The sequence below is a fragment of the Grampus griseus genome (assembly GCF_964374135.1).
Source record: "Grampus griseus genome assembly, chromosome: 9".
In the NCBI taxonomy this organism is placed as follows: Eukaryota; Metazoa; Chordata; class Mammalia; order Artiodactyla; family Delphinidae; genus Grampus; species Grampus griseus.
The window spans coordinates 41,014,152-41,032,527 of record NC_139003.1 but is presented as its reverse complement, the minus strand read 5'-3'; the positions used below and the strand labels follow the sequence as shown (position 1 = coordinate 41,032,527).

General features: G+C 39.2%; 1 protein-coding gene across 2 annotated transcripts in view; it reads right to left on the bottom strand.

Annotated features, from left to right (window-relative positions):
• MATCAP2 (microtubule associated tyrosine carboxypeptidase 2) overlaps nt 1-18,376 on the bottom strand; it is a gene marked incomplete at both ends in the record, with an annotated part of 89,111 nt that overhangs the window by 59,784 nt on the left and 10,951 nt on the right. The window contains one exon of one of the 2 annotated variants that reach the window (XM_082661445.1): nt 8,944-8,968. The exons of the other annotated variant lie outside the window; for it this stretch is intronic. Within the exon in view, the coding sequence (XP_082517571.1) occupies nt 8,944-8,968 (25 nt within the window). Of the gene's footprint in view, nt 1-8,943; nt 8,969-18,376 lie in introns of those variants that run through there. 2 annotated transcript variants of the gene reach the window in all.

Sequence of the window (18,376 nt, the reverse complement as noted above, 5' to 3'; positions counted from 1 at the left end):
CTTGCCTTCAACCAGCTTCTAATCTGGCTCTGAAGGTAAGGCAGTCCTATGAAGATTTGAGTACTAATACGAGGTAGTATAAGCTTAAATGTGAAAAACAAAAGATACAGACAATAACCTAGGGTTCAGGGAAGGAAGAGAAACATTTGAGAGGATTTCAGGTAAACCCTTAAGAGCTTTCAGATTCAATTCTAAACTGACAAAAGTGTTTGAGTTTGTCTTAAATCCTGGTATTTGAACTCCTATCTGACCATGTCTGCTTATAAACCCTTTCTAAATCCTTTCTGCAAATGTGATACATGATTCTCTCAACCACCTCTCTTTTCTAAGTCTCATGGATCCTTATGCCTCTAGCCCTCAACCTCTGGCTCCTACTATGGAGGCAATTTCAACGCTAGCTGACTTGGACAGCTGCCTTCCTTGCCAAGAAAGAGACTATTTAATTCCATTTTAAAGAAAACTGTTTATCCACATAGATCTGTCACTCACTCACTCAAGATTAGACATTCAGGGATCCTTTCTATAATAAGTAGTAATAAATAATAATAATAGCAGCCACTATTTGTTGACACATTTATGTGAGTTTGGGATTTCACCAAAAACCTTGCATGTTATATCACTTAAGCTTCAGAAGTGTTAAGTAATGTGCTCAAGGTTATACGACAAGGAAGTAGCGAAGAGCAAACTGCGATTCGAATGCAGATGTGTCGGATTACAGAGTCCATGCTCATTCTATTATATAAGGCCATTCATTCAATTATCAACAGACATTCAGTATTAAGTCTGCTACATGCACCGCACTACATCTCTTCTTCCTCTGTACAAACACAGCACCCTAGTAAGACACAGTAATCTGAATAACTGATGTATTCAATACTAAGATAGGTACCAGGACCATGTGTTATTCATGTTTCTCTTTCCAACATCTAGCAAGGTAACTGGTAGATATTCAATAAATGTACAATGAATAAATAAGTGAATGAATGAATGGCACAACCCTAAACATGCCATTCTCTGACCACTTTAGATATACAGGTATTTGTAGTTCTGGAACCATTCTATATTTCTATGAGGAGGTGACTGTAGAAGTGGAAATATAACCTGGAAGACCTTGAACCAGTGGTTCTCAAATGAGAGCAACTGTGCCCTCCAGGGGACATTTGGTTGTCACAATTAGGGAGGGATGCTACTAGCATCTTGTGGGTAGAGGCCAGAGATGAGGTTAAACATCCTTCAATACATAGGACAGCCTCCTACAACAAAAATATTCATCCTAAAATAATGCCACGGTAGGGAAACCCTGCACTAAAAGTTTTTAAAGCCCAGAAGTCTTAGGGTTTAGGGTAAAGAAACAGTATGAGGTCAAAAGTAGATAATAAACAATCCAAATATGTAAGGTACTTAGAAGTCCTTCTAGTTAACATTTTCTAGGCCAACATATGAAATTTGAATTCTGCTGTCTAAAGGTAACATGAAAGTATAAACTTGCAGGGGCTAAATAAAATGTCTACTACATGGACAAGCCTGAGAGATAGGAACTAGACTGCACAGGGTCATGCTGAAGGTTGATTGTACAAAGAAGCCATTCAATAATGTGAATAAACAGAACAAACAAAACTTTCATCAATGGCTGGTAAGTCCCAGATCCTCAGGGGTTTCATACTTAAGTGTTGCCAACTGATAGTCAAAATTGGGTAGGATGGGCAAACATAGGCTAAGGAACACAAGCTGCAGTCCAAATGCCCAAGAACAATGTCGGTGTCCCTAACAAGACACCACAAGTTTAGGAGACGAGAGGTGATAATGAAAGTCAGACTGAAACAGACACTGAAAGGAAAAGAGCAAGAGAACTGAGATAAGAATAAGGGTATCACAAACGGAGAAAAGTTGGTTAAGGACTAGGCACAGCCAGGAAGGTAAAAGGAGGTAATCAGGTTTTTCTCGTTTGGTCTTCATAATAAAAAGGGGGAATTTAATAATAAAAAAAAGGGTGGGAATTTACCTCAAATTAAAATCAGTTAACAAAACTACTCTGAAGAATTCCTAATTTGGGTGGTTTGTTACAGGTATATTGATTTTTTTTTTAAAAAAGAATATTCAATGTAAAAAGTGCTTTCTTTGGTTCCTAAGACTCAGTAGCTCTGTTGATCAAAGAGCTGCGTTCATAGAGTTTTCTGTTGTTTTGTCATAAAGCATCTACATTCTTAATTCTGTCCCATCTCAAACAACCTATACACTTCAGGATACTTAAACAAAAGTCCTAAACCAGCTGCCAAAACACTCAAGGAGGAATTGGGGAAGTGGGAGAGAAATTACAGTGTGTGCATGACAGAACCCCTTCCCCCCTCCCAGGAGTTGCAGCATTTCAGTTCACTTGCTAATTATCTACCTGAGAGGTTTAGCATCAGTCCTTTTTAAGCTCCATCTGCTCATAAGTAGTCTGGGAGTACCAATGGTGTATCTATTTAGTAAATGTCAATCCTGCCAAATGCTGATATCCCATGAAGTTCATAAATGTGGGGAACGTGGACCTTCAAACAACTCTTACAAGATAGATATAAATTAATTTCTCAGAGTCATGCTAATCTTATTTTAGTTGTATTAAGTACTAGAAAACCTAAAATACTGTTTTTGTCATTTTAAATACTACTACTGTTTAAGAAAAACAACCTTTAAAACAGGCTTAAGAACATAATAAAAGGACAAGAAGAAGAGTTCAATGAAGAACATCCTATTCTCCTAACTCCTTTTTTCCTGAAAAATCAAAACTTTAAGCATAAGCAGCCTTCTTTGGGGGCAAGTGTAACTCATTTTCTCTCATAAAAGTAATAAAATAAATAAAAATCATACTCTCATATTAAAAGTCACTATTTAATGTAACATTTTAGCCACCAGCAATCTGCTTCACTATAACCTTGGAGAAAATGAAAATAACTTGTTGATCAAAGAAGTCATTCACCCCAAAATGATTACCCATATTGAGGGAAAAAAGGAAAATAATATTACATTAAAATTGATAGTATATTCACAAGTGGATGACTATACTGAAATTACCAACACAATGAAAGCTGAATTTGTATCTAGAACAGGAGTAAAGAATACCAGGATTCCTGGCTTCCATTCCCAACTCTTTCAATAACCTCTCTGTAATAGTGGCCTTCATCACTAAACCCATCAGCGTCTCCTGATCCTCATCTAAAGGAATGGAAGAAAGAGGGGAACACTGCTCACGAAATTCTTAGTGTTTCACAACTGAATAGGTGAGGTTTCACAGTAGTTACAAGGTCTCTGGCTGAAAGGAAGATCAGATCATCAGAAACAAAGCCTGCTGGAAAATACCATTCAACCAATTTTGACCCATAAAATGGCAATTTCATATGGTTCACTTATACTTATGAAACCTGAGAACCCGGGGTAATTTTATACCACAAAACGATAGGTTGCTTGATTACAAACAGAAGAAGAGGCAAAATAAAACAATTCCCAAACAAGATAAACACTTTAGTTTTGCCAAGCTGTTCATCATTACTTAAACTCAAATGATCTAACATCTGTCAACAGCAGAAAGGATGAGTAAATTGTGGTATATTCATACAATAGAATACTATATGGCAATGAAAAAGAACAAACTGAGTTTGCAAGCAACAATATAGATGAATCTCAAAGACAATACTGAGCAAACAAAGCTAGATCAAGAGACTACATACTGTATAATTCCATTTATATGTGGTCCAAAAACAGGCAAAACTTGGGACTTCTCTTGTGGTACAGTGGTTAAGAATCTGCCTGCCAATGCTGGGGACACTGGTTCAATCCCTGGTCTGGGAAGATCCCACATAATGTGGAGCAATTATGCCCGTGTGCTACAACTACTGAGCCTGCAGGCCTAGAGCCCGTGCTCCTCAATAAGAGAAGCCACCGCAAGGAGAATCCCGAGTACCACAACTACAGAAAAGCCTTTGCACAGCAATGAAGACCCAACGCAGTCAAAAATAAATAAATTAGAAAAACAAAACAAAACAGGCAAAACTAATGTATGGTATTAGAAGGCAGAATAGTGCTTATCTTTGAGGAAGGGGTTATAACCTGGGAGGAGGTACCAGGGTACTGGGGGCTAGAAAGCTATCTTGTTCTGCACAGTGGTTACATATGTACAGATTCATCAGGCTGCCCATTTAAGACTCAAGCACTTTACTGAATGTAAGTTACACTATAATTTTTAAACTGGTATATTTAAAAAAATCAGTATCTTTGAAAACATTTATTGCCCAATTTGTCTGCATTATAACAGGTAATCTTTTAATTATAATACCTCCAAATTCAACATCATCCAATATAGTTTCTCAGCTGTAAGTAAACAGAGAGATGAAAAGGCACTGCTAGTATCATTCAAGAACTGAGAAACTCAGCTATACTTCAGGATTCTTAAAAATGTCACAGCCCCGGTTAGGGGCACTTCAGTGTTACTCTATCAGCAGCAAGGACTCTTATAATGTGATACTATTGTTTTTTGGTCAGAAACTGCTTGTGGTGGTGTGCTTTTGCAGTTAGAAGCATGCAGGGTATTCTATAATGCTGGGAAATGATGGTCTGTGGTAAAAGAAAATGCATTCAATACCATCTAAAACAACAGTGAACATGCGAGAAAAACCTCCCCAGGCTTTCCACTTAGGGTGAAGAGAAAATCCTAATCATGGCACATGAGGTCACTCATGGTCAGGTCACTCTGCCTCTCTGGCCCCATCATGCACAATGCTCCCCCTTAATCAGTCCACTCTAGCTTCCCTTCATTTTGTCAATCCCTCACACTCACCACTCCCTCTCCAGACACAAAACATCTTCATATTCTGTTCCCTGTGTTTGAAGAGCCCTCCCCTGTCCTCTCTGTTAGCTTAATCCCTATTCATCCTTCAGTTCAAGTATCACTTGTTCAGGAAAACTTCCCTGGAAGGTTCTTTGACTCACTTGTCACGGTTGCAGTCTTACATTTGTTTATATGATGGCCTTCCTCATCACTGAAATTATAAGTCCCATTATGGCATACATCTATGTTTGTTTCTGCTCACTCACTGCCCTGAGAGGTAGCCAAGGAAACAGAATATTTGAGAGGAGAGAAAGGATTCAGGACTTGAATGCCTGAAGGTTGAGGCAAAAATCATACCAGGACGCATAAAAATGTGAAACAATTAGTGATGTTGAAGATAAATTTTAATGGCAGGTGCCTACTGCTGTAGGACAGACAGGAGCTATGTGCCTAAGTGTATTCATCCCACATGGCCAAACACTGCTCTTAAGACTTTTGTCTCCAGTAGTTTTAAACATTCACTTTTGTTACAAAGGAGCTTCATTTCCAGATGATTAATCACTTCTTATATCACATACAAGATACAGGCAGTAGGAATTCATAAAATAACATAATCTTATATGGCTTCTGATAGCATTTTGTTACTCACTTAATGAGCTAGATGTCGTCTTCTATTTTGAAACAATTTTATAGTCAAGTAAAATATGATCTTTCCAGGCAAAAATTAGACTTGCCTGTGATAAAAACTTAACAGCACCTGGAGTAAACTATCAGCTAATGTACCACTGATGTTAAATGAGATACACATGTTGAATTTTGTGGCTTAAATCAACACATAGTCATTTAAACAAGGGTTCTGACTTTCCTAGTGGTTGAGAAAATGGGCTTTGGAATGGAGCTTCTCTGATTTGAATCTTGGCTGTTTATTAGCAGCTGTGACCTTGAGCAAGTTACTTAACATCTTTGTGCTGCAGTTTCCCTATCTGTAAAATGGGATACTATTACTATGTACCTCACAGTATCAGTAGGAGGATCAAAAAAGGTAATATATGTGAAGTGCTGAGAACAATGCTGGCTTGTACTAAGCAGGTGTTAACTATCAGTATTATTATATTCAATACTATATTCAGCTCCTATAGAAATACTTCATGGAATAATGTAAATGGGAAGATATTCAGAATCATGAAATTTGGATTTCCAAGGCAAATTTAACATTAAGTAATAAATTCTACATTCTAGAATCAACATTTTAGTGGCTTTAGTATAATAAACCATCTTCTTTAAAAAGCTATGAGAAGGTAATCTCTTCTGATTTGATCCCATTTCAAACAGCATATATAACATACAAATCTTTCTTTTTTATTTTACTTCTCCAATCAGTTCACCAGGATGTTATATTTAGATTATATTAAATCATGACTAATAAGTCAATAGTGAGTAAGATACTATATTGGAAGTGATTTCAGAAGTAATTGCTTCAGTCTTGAAATAAAACAATCAGTTTGCTCTATACTTATTTTAAAGCTGAAAAGAAATAAACACATTTCCATCAGTACCCTTACCACAAACAAGCATGCTCTTGATGCTAACCAGAAGAACATGGGCTTCTAAGATATCAATGAATGATGTGATAGTGAGGGAAAAGGAGGGCATGCTTTCAGCTGAACTCTCTTCATAAAGTTTCTGGCCGTTGAAACTGGGCTTTCTGATATGTCAGCAAAATGCTAGGCATGGGGTTCTAGAACTATTCTTTTAACTAGTCAAGAAATTTATAAAAGAAATGGAGAAACTATTTTGAAAAACAGCCAGTCAGTTGTTTGTTTTGCGGTACGCGGGCCTCTCACTGTTGTGGCCTCTCCCATTGCAGAGCACAGGCTCCGGGCGCGCAGGCTCAGCTGCCATGGCTCATGGGCCCAGCCGCTCCATGGCATATGGGATCCTCCCAGACCAGGGCACGAACCCGTGTCCTCTGCATCGGCAGACAGACTCTCAACCACTGTGCCACCAGGGAAGCCCCAGTCAGTTGTTTTAAATGAGGCTTGAATTGTCTCAAATGACTATTTGAATTTTTATTGAACTACAGAAATACACTGCCAGATTATCTTATCTCAGGAAATGCAACATGCAGAGTTGGATTGATACGTCTATTGCCACTAAATTATGGGAAGAGAGCTGAGGCAGGAGGAGTGGTTCTACTATTTTAGAAAGTATCTCTCCTCAAACTTCCAACTCTGCATATTGAAAAACAGGAGATCCACTTTGTTGCTAACTGGTCAGATACCTGCTTTCTAAAACTAATATTATCATAATTGTATTTTTCCTCTACCATGATTGTTATGCTTTGGGGAAATCATCTTAATTGATGTTATCTCTAAATCGTTATCTAATAACCTTCACTAGTATATTTTTCTAACTAGTATATTTTTTCTCCAGGGCAGTGGTTCTCAAATGGGGCGGGGGGGGGGTAATTTTGCCCTCCAGGAGACATTTGACAATGTCTGGAGACATTTCTGTTTGTCACAACTGTGGGGGGGGGAGGGGGGTTACTAGCTTCTAGTGGAAGAGGCCTGGGATGCTGCTAAACATTTTGCAATGCACAGGACAGCCCACCGCAACAGTTATCCACCGACTCAACATTAATAGTGTCATGGTTGAGAGACTCTGTTCCAATACAAAAAGAAGATATGGTACTTTAAAGTAGCTTTCGGGACTTCCCTGGTGGCGCAGTTAAGAATCCGCCTGCCAAGGCAGGGGACACGGGTTCGAGCCCTGGTCCAGGAAGATCCCACATGCCACGGAGCAACTAAGCCCGTGCGCCACAACTACTGAGCTTGCGCTCTAAAGCCTGCGAGCCACAACTACTGACCCCACGTGCCACAACTACTGAAGCCCGCGCGCCTAGAGCCCATGCTCCACAACAAGAGAAGCCACCGCAATGAGAAGCCCGAGCACCGCAACCAAGAGTAGCCCCCGCTCGCTGCAACTTCAGAAAGCCCGTGTGCAACAACAATGACCCAACGCAGCCAAAAATAAATTTTAAAGAATAATACCTTCCAATTTTCATTGTATTTTAAGATGAAAGAAGAGGATCTACATCAAATCACTTTAAGAAAAAAAGTTAATGCCAATTTAAGTTGCCTCTTAAATCTTAGATCTTGTAATTGTCTGTTTCCTGACAACATAAATAACAATGAGATAAATCACAGCAATGTCATGACTGCACAAAATCAACTCCTCATTTTATAACCTGGAACATGAAATATAAAATTAAGACCATAAATATTTTCATTAAAAGTGAATTTTGTTATACAATTTAAAATTTTGCAGAAAAATGGTCTATTAGGTACACCGATGCCTTAAAGTAAAAAAATCTGGTCTTATTTTGAAGCCAGTTTCAAGATTAGACCTTTCCCTTTACTCTGCTGTTCTTCGGTGTTTTTAGTCATGATACTAGGTTATCAAGAACGCTGTCTTGCAGGAATGTTAGGCAGAATCAAATGATGGGAAAATGGCCTAGGAAATTATTCTAATATTGTGTAAGATAATTTTTAAATGATTAATATACACAGTTATTTTCTAAAAATAACAAAAGGCAAACAACTTTCTGACCTGGGGTCTAAACAAACATTTTTTGCGCTTGGTATAAAACTTACTATAAAGTGACCTCTTAATATCAACTCAAAACGTTCTGATTTAAGAATAAAAGCATACATACAAAGAGTATAAATACTGATATACAGAGATGTGCTCTTTTGCTTAGCTCTGACTTCTGAACATTCTAGAAAGCTAGATCCTAGTGCACTACAATGCCTAATTACATATCTAATAAGCCTTGAAACAGAATTTATCAATATTTAGATTGTACATTTGTAGGGCCGATCTATTACACTTTACCTCACTACAGTCCACAGCACGCGCTTACTGATAATAAGTGACAAAAGGAAAAGGGACCGTTTTCTCTCTTCCCTGCACACCTTTTCCCTGAGCACCTTCCGCGGGTTCCGCACTGTTCAGGGAGCCGCGTTGAGCACCGAAGCCCACATGCTACCGTCACCTCGGCTTCCCGGTACTCGCCGCAAGCGGCCGGGACGACGCTGGCCGCTCCCGCCAGCCCAGGGGCCACCCTTCCTGGCACTCACCCGTCACGCGAATGGACTCCAGCATCGTCCCGCTGAGGCCGCGGGCGGCGGGCTCCGCGGGCGCTGGGGTCGAGGGCCAGACAGGAACCCGGCGGGCCGCCTCTAGCCTCCGGCAGTGCCTCAGACGCGGGCTCGCGGAGGAAGGTTGCTGTCGGCGACCGGGTTTAGGATAACGCGGGTAAGGACGGACGGAGACGTGCCGACAGAAAGCTGCAAGCAGCGTTCCCTCCAACCCGCAGGTGCTGAAAGGTACTCAAAGCCGCCCAACACTGGGCAGCTGCTCTTAGCGCCCGCCGGCGTGACGTTGCCGCTCCCCCGTTGCTAGGAAACGCGTGCCGTCCGCGTGCGCCGCGCTTCACGGAGCCTGCGCGCCGTTGGAGGCGCCAGAGATACTGCGTCCTGGCTCGCATGAAGAGAGGAGGAACTACAACTCCCGGAGTGCACAGCGCAGGCCCGTGCCTTGGGAGCTTGTGGGCTGGGCCCTGGGAGAGGCTCGGGTCTCCAGCCTTTCGTATAGACGCATTTTGACTGATCATCCCCGTAGACATTTGTGCGCTGTTCAAGGGGGCGTTAACTCCTCAGTAGATTTTACAAGAGACAGGTGGCGTGACGCTCTGTCCCAGATGAGAATTACAAAACCAGTCTCCTCCGCCTTTTTGTTACCTTTCCAGGTGCAAAAAAGCTAACACAACTTCAGATTGCAGGTGGTAGTAATGACGGTGCTGGAAGCTCAACTACATTTACCCAATGAGTACCCTGGCATAATATACTAAATACTAAAATACAAACTTTAATTTATGATTGTGCAGTTGACAGGGGCTGATTGTTGTTTTTGTTCATTATTGGGTGGGAAATGTGGAGACTATACCATTTAACGAACATTTTCTGAGAGCCTAACGGGTGCAAGGTTCTGAGACAGGCCTTGAGAACATCAACAAGGTAAGTGAAATAAGGCTGGAGCTTACAGTTGAGAAACTCATAAGATAGCATTGGCACTGTCAATTTTCAAAGCCACATTTTCTCTTTATCTTTCCTCAAGGTTGAGATAGGACATAGAAATAATTGTGGGATGTGTTTTCAAACTCAGGAACAAAAGGAAAGTTGAAGTTATGTCAGGGAAAATCATACTCTAAAAATGACAGAACAAGTGAGAATTTGTATCTTTTTCACCAATTAGGAGCATATGATGGAAATTTGACAGTATCACAGATAGTGCATAACCCCACATCCTAGTGTGTCAGAAAATCTTGTGAACACTATTTTCAAAATATATCCAGGATCCAGCCACTTCTCACTATCACCACTGCCACTTCTCTGGCTCAAGCCACCACAAGCTTTTGTCTGGATTATAACTGTAGCCTCCTAAATGAACCCCATATGTTTCCAATCTTGCCCTCTTTACTCTCAAAACTCAGTGGCCAGCATGATCCTGCTAAAAAGTCAGATAATGTCAGTTCTCTGTGAAAAACACTTCAATGGCTTCCTTTCTTACGTATGAGGTCCTTTAGGACCTAGCCTACTGCCATCTCTTTGGGCTCATCTCCCACTGCTCTCCTCCTTGGTCTCCTCCAGACACGCTGGCCTCCTAGATATTCGTCAGCTATGCCAAGCACTGTTTCACCTCATGACCAATGCAATTTGGGACCTCCCCTGCCTGGCATGCTCCCCCACCCCCAGCACCCACCCTGGCCTTAAGCCCACAGAACTAGCTCCTCCACTTCTCAGGAATTAATCCAAATGTCACTTCTCACTGAGGCCTTTCTTGGCCACTCAATTTAAAATTCCATTCCTTTCTCAGATTTCCTATACCCTTTCTCTGCTTTATTTTTTTTTCCTTAGCACTTAACATTATATAATTTATTACATATTTTACTGATTTCTTTTTTTTAAAACATCTTTATTGGAGTATAATTGCTTTACGATAGTGTGTTAGTTTCTGCTTTATAACAAAGTGGTTCAGCTATACATATACAAATATCCCCGTATCTCCTCCCTCTTGTGTCTCCCTTCCACAATCCCTATCCCACCCTTCTAGGTGGTCACAAAGCACCGAGCTGATCTCCCTGTGCTATGCGGCTACTTCCCACTAGCTGACTATTTTACATTTGGTAATGTATATATGTCCATACCACTCTCTCACTTCGTCCCAGCTTACCCTTGCCCCTCCCCATGTCCTCAAGTCCGTTCTCTATGACTGCGTCGTTATTCCTGTCCTGACTCTAGGTACTTCATAGGTCCATCCACCTCACTATAAATAACTCAGTTTCGTTTCTTTTTATGGCTGAGTAATATTCCATTACATATATGTGCAACATCTTCTTTATCCATTCACCTGTCAATGGACACTTAGGTTGCTTCCATGTTCTGGCTATTGTAAACAGAGCTGCAATGAACATTGTGGTACATGACTCTTTTTGAATTATGGTTTTCTCAGGGTATATGCCCAGTAGTGGGATTGCTGGTCATATGGTACTTCAATTTTTACTTTTTTAAGGAAGCCTCATTCTGTTCTCCATAGTGGCTGTATCAATTTACATTTGCACCAACAGTGCAAGAGGGTTCCCTTATCTCCACACCCTCTCCACCTTTTTTTGTTTGTAGATTTTTTCATGATGGCCATTCTGACTGGTATAAGTTGATTCCTTATTGTAATTTTGATTTGCATTTCTCTAATGATTAGTGATGTTGAGCATCCTTTCATGTGTTTGTTGGCAATCTGTATATCTTCTTTGGAGAAATGTCTATTTAGGTCTTCTGCCCATTTTTGGATTGGGTTGTTTGTTCTTTTGATATTGAGCTGCATGAGCTGCTTGTAAATTTTGGAAATTAATCCTTAGTCATTTGCTTCATTTGCAAATATTTTCTCCCATTCTGAGGGTTGCCTTTTCAACTTGTTTATGTTTTCCTTTGCTATGCAAAAGCTTTTAAGTTTCATTGGGTCCCATTTGTTTATTTTTGTTTTTATTTCCATTTCTCTAGGAGGTATTTCAAAAAGGATCTTCCTGTGATTTTTGTCATAGAGTGTTCTGCCTATGCTTTCCTCTAAGAGTTTTATAGTGTCTGGCCTTAAATTTAGGTCTTTAATCCATTTTGAGTTTATTTCTGTGTATGGTGTTAGGGAGTGGTCTAATTTCATTCTTTAAAATGTAGCTGTCCAGTTTTCCCTGCACCACTTATTGAAGAGGCTGTCTTTTCTCCACTGTGTATTCTTGCCTCCTTTATCAAAAATAAGGTGACCATATGTACGTGGGTTAATCTCTGGGCTTTCTATCTTGTTCCATTGATCTATATTTCTGTTTTTGTGCCAGTACCATACTGCCTTGATTACTGTAGCTTTGTAGTATAGTCTGAAGTCCAGGAGCCTGATTCCTCCAGCTCCATTTTTCTTTCTCAAGATTGCTTTGGCTATTTGGGGTCTTTTGTGTTTCCATACAAATTGTGAATTTTTTTGTTCCAGTTCTGTGAAAAATGCCATTGGTAGTTTGATAGGGATTGCATTGAATCTCTAGATTGCTTTGGGTAGTATAGTCATTTTCACAATGTTGATTCTCCAATCCAAGAACATGGTATATCTCTCCATCTGTTTGTATCATCTTTGATTTCTTTCATCAGTGTCTTATAGTTTTCTGCATACAGGTCTTTTGTCTCCTTAGGTAGGTTTATTCCTAGGAATTTTATTCTTTTTGTTGCAGTGGTCAACGGGAGTGTTTTCTTAATTTCTCTTTCAGATTTTTCATCATAGTGTATAGGAATGCAAGAGATTTCTGTGCATTAATTTTGTATCCTGCAACTTTACCAGATTCATTGATTAGCTCTAGTAGTTTTCTGGTGGTATCTTTAGGATTCTCTATATATAGTATCATGTCTTCTGCAAACAGTGACAGCTTTACTTCTTCTTTTCCGATTTGGATTCCTTTTATTTCTTTCTCTTCTCTGATTGCCGTGGCTAGGACTTCCAAAACTATGTTGAAAAATAGTGATGACAGTGGACAACCTTGTCTTGTTCCTGATCTTGGAGAAAATGGTTTCAGTTTTTCACCATTGAGAATGATGTTGACTGTGGGTTTGTCATATACGGCCTTTATTATGTTGAAGTAAGTTCCCTCTATGCCTACTTTCTGGAGGATTTTTATCATAAATAGGAGTTAAATTTTGTCAAAAACTTTTTCTGCATCTATTGAGATGATCATATGGTTTTTCTCCTTCAATTTGTTAATATGGTGTATCACATTGATTAATTTGCGTATATTGAAGAATCCTTGCATTCCTGGGATAAATCCCACTTGATCGTGGTATATGATCCTTTTAATGTGCTGTTGGATTCTGTTTGCTAGTATTTTGTTGAGGATTTTTGCATCTATGTTTATCAGTGATATTGGCCTTTAGTTTTTTTTCTTTGTGACATCTTTGACTGGTTTTGGTTAACAGGGTGACGGTGGCCTCGTAGAATGAGATTGGGAGTGTTCTTCCCTCTGCTATATTTTGGAAGAGTTTGAGAAAGATAGGTGTTAGCTCTTCTCTAAATATTTCATAGAATTCGCCTGTGAAGCCATTTGGTCCTGGGCTTTTGTTTTTTGGAAGATTTTTAATCACAGTCTCAATTTCAGTGCTTGTGATTGGTCTGTTTATATTTTCTATTTCTTCCTGGTTCAGTCTCGGAAGGTTGTGCTTTTCTAAGAATTTGTCCATTTCTTCAGGGTTGTCCATTTTATTGGCATGTAGTTGCTTGTAGTAAACTCTCATGATCCTTTGTATTTCTGCAGTGTCAGTTGTTACTTCTTTTTCATTTCTAATTCTATTGATTTGAGTCTTCTCCCTTTTTTTCTTGATAAGCCTGGCTAATGGTTTACCAATTTTGTTTATCTTCTTAAAGAACCAGCTTTTATTTTACTGATCTTTGCTATTGTTTTCTTTGTTTCTATTTCATTTATTTCTGATCTGATGTTTATGATTTCTTTCCTTCTGCTAACTTTGGGATTTTTTTTGTACTTCTTTCTCTAATTGCTTTAGGTGTAAGGTTAGGTTGTTTGAGATGTTTCTTGTTTCTTGAGGTAGGATTGTATTGTTATAAACTTCCCTCTTAGAACTGCTTTTGCTGCATCCCATCAGTTTTAGGTCGTCATATTTTCATTGTCATTTGTTCCTAGGTATTTTTTGATTTCCTCTTTTATTTCTTCAGTGATCTCTTGGTTATTAAGTAGTGTATTGTTTAGCCTCCATGTGTTTGTATTTTTTACAGATTTTTTCCTGTAATTGATATCTAGTCTTATAGAGCTGCGGTCGGAAAAGATACTTGATACAATTTCAATTTCAATTGTCTTAAATTTACCAAGGCTTGATTTGTGACCCAAGATATGATCTCTCCTGGAGAATATTCCGTGCACACTTGAGAAGAAACTGTATTCTGTTGTTTTTGGATGGAATGTCCTATAAATATCAATTAAGTGCATATTGTTTAATGTTATCATTTAAAGCTTGGTTCCTTATTTATTTTCATTTTGGATGATCTGTCCATTGGTGAAAGTGGGGTGTCAAGGTCCCCTACTATGTTTGTGTTACTGTTGATTTCCCCTTTTATGGATGTTAGCATTTGCCTTATGTATTGAGGTGCTCCTATGTTGGGTGCATAAATATTTACAATTGTTATGTCTTCTTCTTGGATTGATCCCTTGATCATTATGTAGTGTCCTTCTTTGTCTCTTGTAATAGTCTTTATTTTAAAGTCTATTTTGTCTGATAGGAGAATTGCTACTCCAGCTTTCTTTTGATTTCTAGTTGCATGGAATACCTTTTTCCATCCCCTCACTTTCAGTCTGTATGGGTCCCTAGGTCTCTTGTGGACAGCATACATACAGGTCTTGTTTTTGGATCCATTCAGCCAGTCTATGTCTTCTGGTTGGAGCATTTAATCCATTTACATTTAAGGTAATTATCGATATGTATATTCCTATTACCATTTTCCTAATTGTTTTGGGTTTGTTATTGTAGGTCTTTTCCTTCTCTTGTGTTTCCTGACTAGAGAAGTTCCTTTAGCATTTGTTGTAAAGCTGGTTTGGTGGTGCTGAATTCTCTTAGCTTTTGCTTGTCTGTAAAGGTTTTAACTTCTCTGTTGAATCTGAATGACATCTTTGCTGGGTAATCTTGGTTGTAGGTTTTTCCCTTTCATCACTTTAAATATGTTCTGCCACTCCCTTCTGGCTTGCAGTTTCTGCTGAAAGATCAGCTGTTAATCTTATGGGGAATGCCTTGTATGTTATTTGTTGTTTTTCCCTTGCTGCTTTTAATATTTTCTTTGTTTTTAATTTTTGATAGTTTGATTAATATGTCTTGGTGTGTGTCTCCTTGGATTTATCCTGTATGGGACTCTCTGTACTTTCTGGACTTCATTGACTATTTCCTTTCCCATATTAGGGACGTTTTCAACTATAATCTCTTCAAATATTTTCTCAGTCCCTTTCTTTTTGTCTTCTTTTTCTGGGATCCCTATAATTTGAATGTTGGTGCATTTAATGTTGTTCTAGAGGTCTCTTAAGACTGTCCTCAATTCTTTTCATTTTTTTTCCTTTATTCTTCTCTGCAGTAGTTGTTTCCACTATTTTATCTTCCAGGTCACTTATCCGTTCTTCTGCCTCAGTTATTCTGCTGTTGATTCCTTCTAGAGAATTTTAAATTTCATTTATTGTGTTGTTCATTTTTAATCACAGTCTCAATTTCAGTGCTTGTGATTGGTCTGTTTATATTTTCTATTTCCTCCTGGTTCAGTCTCGGAAGGTTGTGCTTTTCTAAGAATTTGTCCATTTCTTCCACGCTGTCCATTTTATTGGCATGTAGTTGCTTGTAGTAATCTCTCATGATCCTTGTTTGTTTGCTCTTTAGCTCTTCTAGGTCCTTGTTAAACGTTTCTTGTATTTTCTCCATTCTATTTCCAAGATTTTGGATCATCTTTACTATCATTATTCTAAATTCTTTTTCAGGTACACTGCCTATTTCCTCTTCATTTGTTTGGTCTGGTGGGTTTTTACCTTGCTCCTTCATCTGCTGTGTGTTTCTCTGTCTTCTCATTTTGCTTAACTTACTGTGTTTGGCCTCTCCTTTTTGCAGGCTGCAGGTTCGTAGTTCCTGTTGTTTTTAGTTTCTGCCCCCAGTGGCTAAAGTTGGTTCAGTAGGTTGTGTAGGCTTCCCGGTGGAGGGGACTGGTGTATGTGTTCTGGTGGATGAGGCCAGATCTTGTCTTTCTGGTGGGCAGGACTGCATCTGGTGGTGTGTTTGGGGGTGTCTGTGACCTTATGATTTTAGGCAGCCTCTCTGCTAATGGGCTGGGTTCTGTTCCTGTCTTGGTAGTTGTTTGCCATAAGGTGTCCAGCACTGCAGCTTGCTGGTCATTGAGTGGAGCTGGGTCTTAGCATTGAAATGGAGATCTCTGGGAGAGGTTTCACCTTTTGATATTACGTGTAGCCGGGAGGTCTGTGGTGGACCAGTGTCCTGAACTCGGCTCTCCCACCTCAGAGGCACAGGCCTCACACCCAGCTGGAGCACCAAGACCCTATCAGTCACACGGCTTGCTCTGTAGAAGCCAAACCTCTATACAGACAGATTGAGTGAACATGTTGGGAATATCCAGTCGGGTCTTCTCGCTTGCATATCCACATAAGAAAGATGAAGGATAAATAAAAGGAAGATCATTTAAAATCCAATAAAGCATGAATTTTGTTTTAATCTTGTGTCTTAAAGAGATGCAAATTCAATGAAAAAAAATATGGGCTTCAAAGGTAATCAGGGTATGGAGAGGAGCTCACAATGCAGGATCCAGAGAGCTTATTTCATTTGCATATGAGGTTAGTGGCTGGACTATTTTTTTGTTTTGTTTTGTTTTTAATGATTCTTCTGGCAATTACAGTTTTTGATTTTTGGAGCTTTAGTGGACGAGGCTCTGTGTAGAGAAGCTGGGGGCTGGCTCTGTCCCTCCGTGGAGCACGGTCATTCCCAAAGTGTCCCCTTCTGGCTCGAAGTGCCTGGGCGATAGCAGGGTCTCTGGAGAGGGGTGGCCCGGTGGCCAAGGATGGAGGGTTTTCCTTTCCTGCAAAGCAGGATTTATAATCCATCTCTGAGGGTTTTGAAGTTCACGACTCTTCTTTGCAAAGCAAAGGAAAATGCATCGGACGCCAGCACTTCTCGATAGTGGTGCTCAAGAATCACCCAGATGAGCAATTTCGATAGACCAAAGCCCCAAGATTTCCTTTTACACATTGCTCTGGTGGGAGGAGAATCCCACGAAGCTAGGGAAGATGTTCCTGCTCCTAGGGTGTGTGTGCGCACGTTTTCTCTTTCTGCACACCCCCAAACTCCTTTACCCCCTCACTCCTAATGATAAGTCTCTGGCGGAGGCAGCTTCCCACATCATGTGCTACAGGAAATCTTACTGATTTATCTTGATTATTGTCTGTCTCCATCTCTAGAATAAAATTTCCACAAGTGCAGTGATTTTTGACTGTTCACTGCTATACTTAGAGCAACTAGAATAGTGTCTAGCACACAGTATGTACTCAATTATTTGTAAGTTAAGGAATAAGTAGATAATAGAAAGCATGCATTTTCAATGATAATTCAAAGAAAAATAGAAATGATATAGAATGGGCAGGTAGATAAGGAACACATCTTCAGGTTAAACACTTGATATAGTAATAAGCAATGAATCCTTTGCATTCAGAAGAGCAGTTGTTCTTGCAACATATGTCCTAAGGAAAAAGCATGTAAATGAAATTTATATACCTAACTTCCTTACATACCTTCCTTAACTTCCTTATATACCTTAAACTCTGAAAACTGCTTTCCAAGTTTGCTATAAATACCTCTGTTACCTCTGCAAATTTCTAATTTTTCAAGTTACTACAGTTTAAGAACTGTAATTCTCAAAAAAATAAAGACTCCTAAAAGATGTTTCCAAGTTATATGTTCAGCATCTAAAGAATTTACTCTGGATGTTTTTACTAAAGCATGGGTAATCAGATTGTCCATTTTCATTATATTTTGAAGAAACCAAGATGTATTATTTTATTAATTTCAGAGCTATTTATATATATACAAGAGACAGGGCTTAGTGCTTTTAGAGTACATAAAAGACACAATAACTATCCTCAAGACACTTACTGACAAGCATGGAGGGATATATATATATATACACACACACACACACACACACACACACACACACACACACATATAACACAAGTTAGAAAATGATGTACACTAAAGGTATACCTCCCTCTTCAACATTTCATTAAACTTAAGAATTCTAAAAATAAACAATTTGATGCTCCTGTAGTTAGCCCATCTAGAATATTATTTCATTGCTTACTTTAAAAATTATTTTTATGTTCACCCTACCAGTATTTTCTTGTGGATCATTTTGATTTATAAACATCTTCAGTGATAA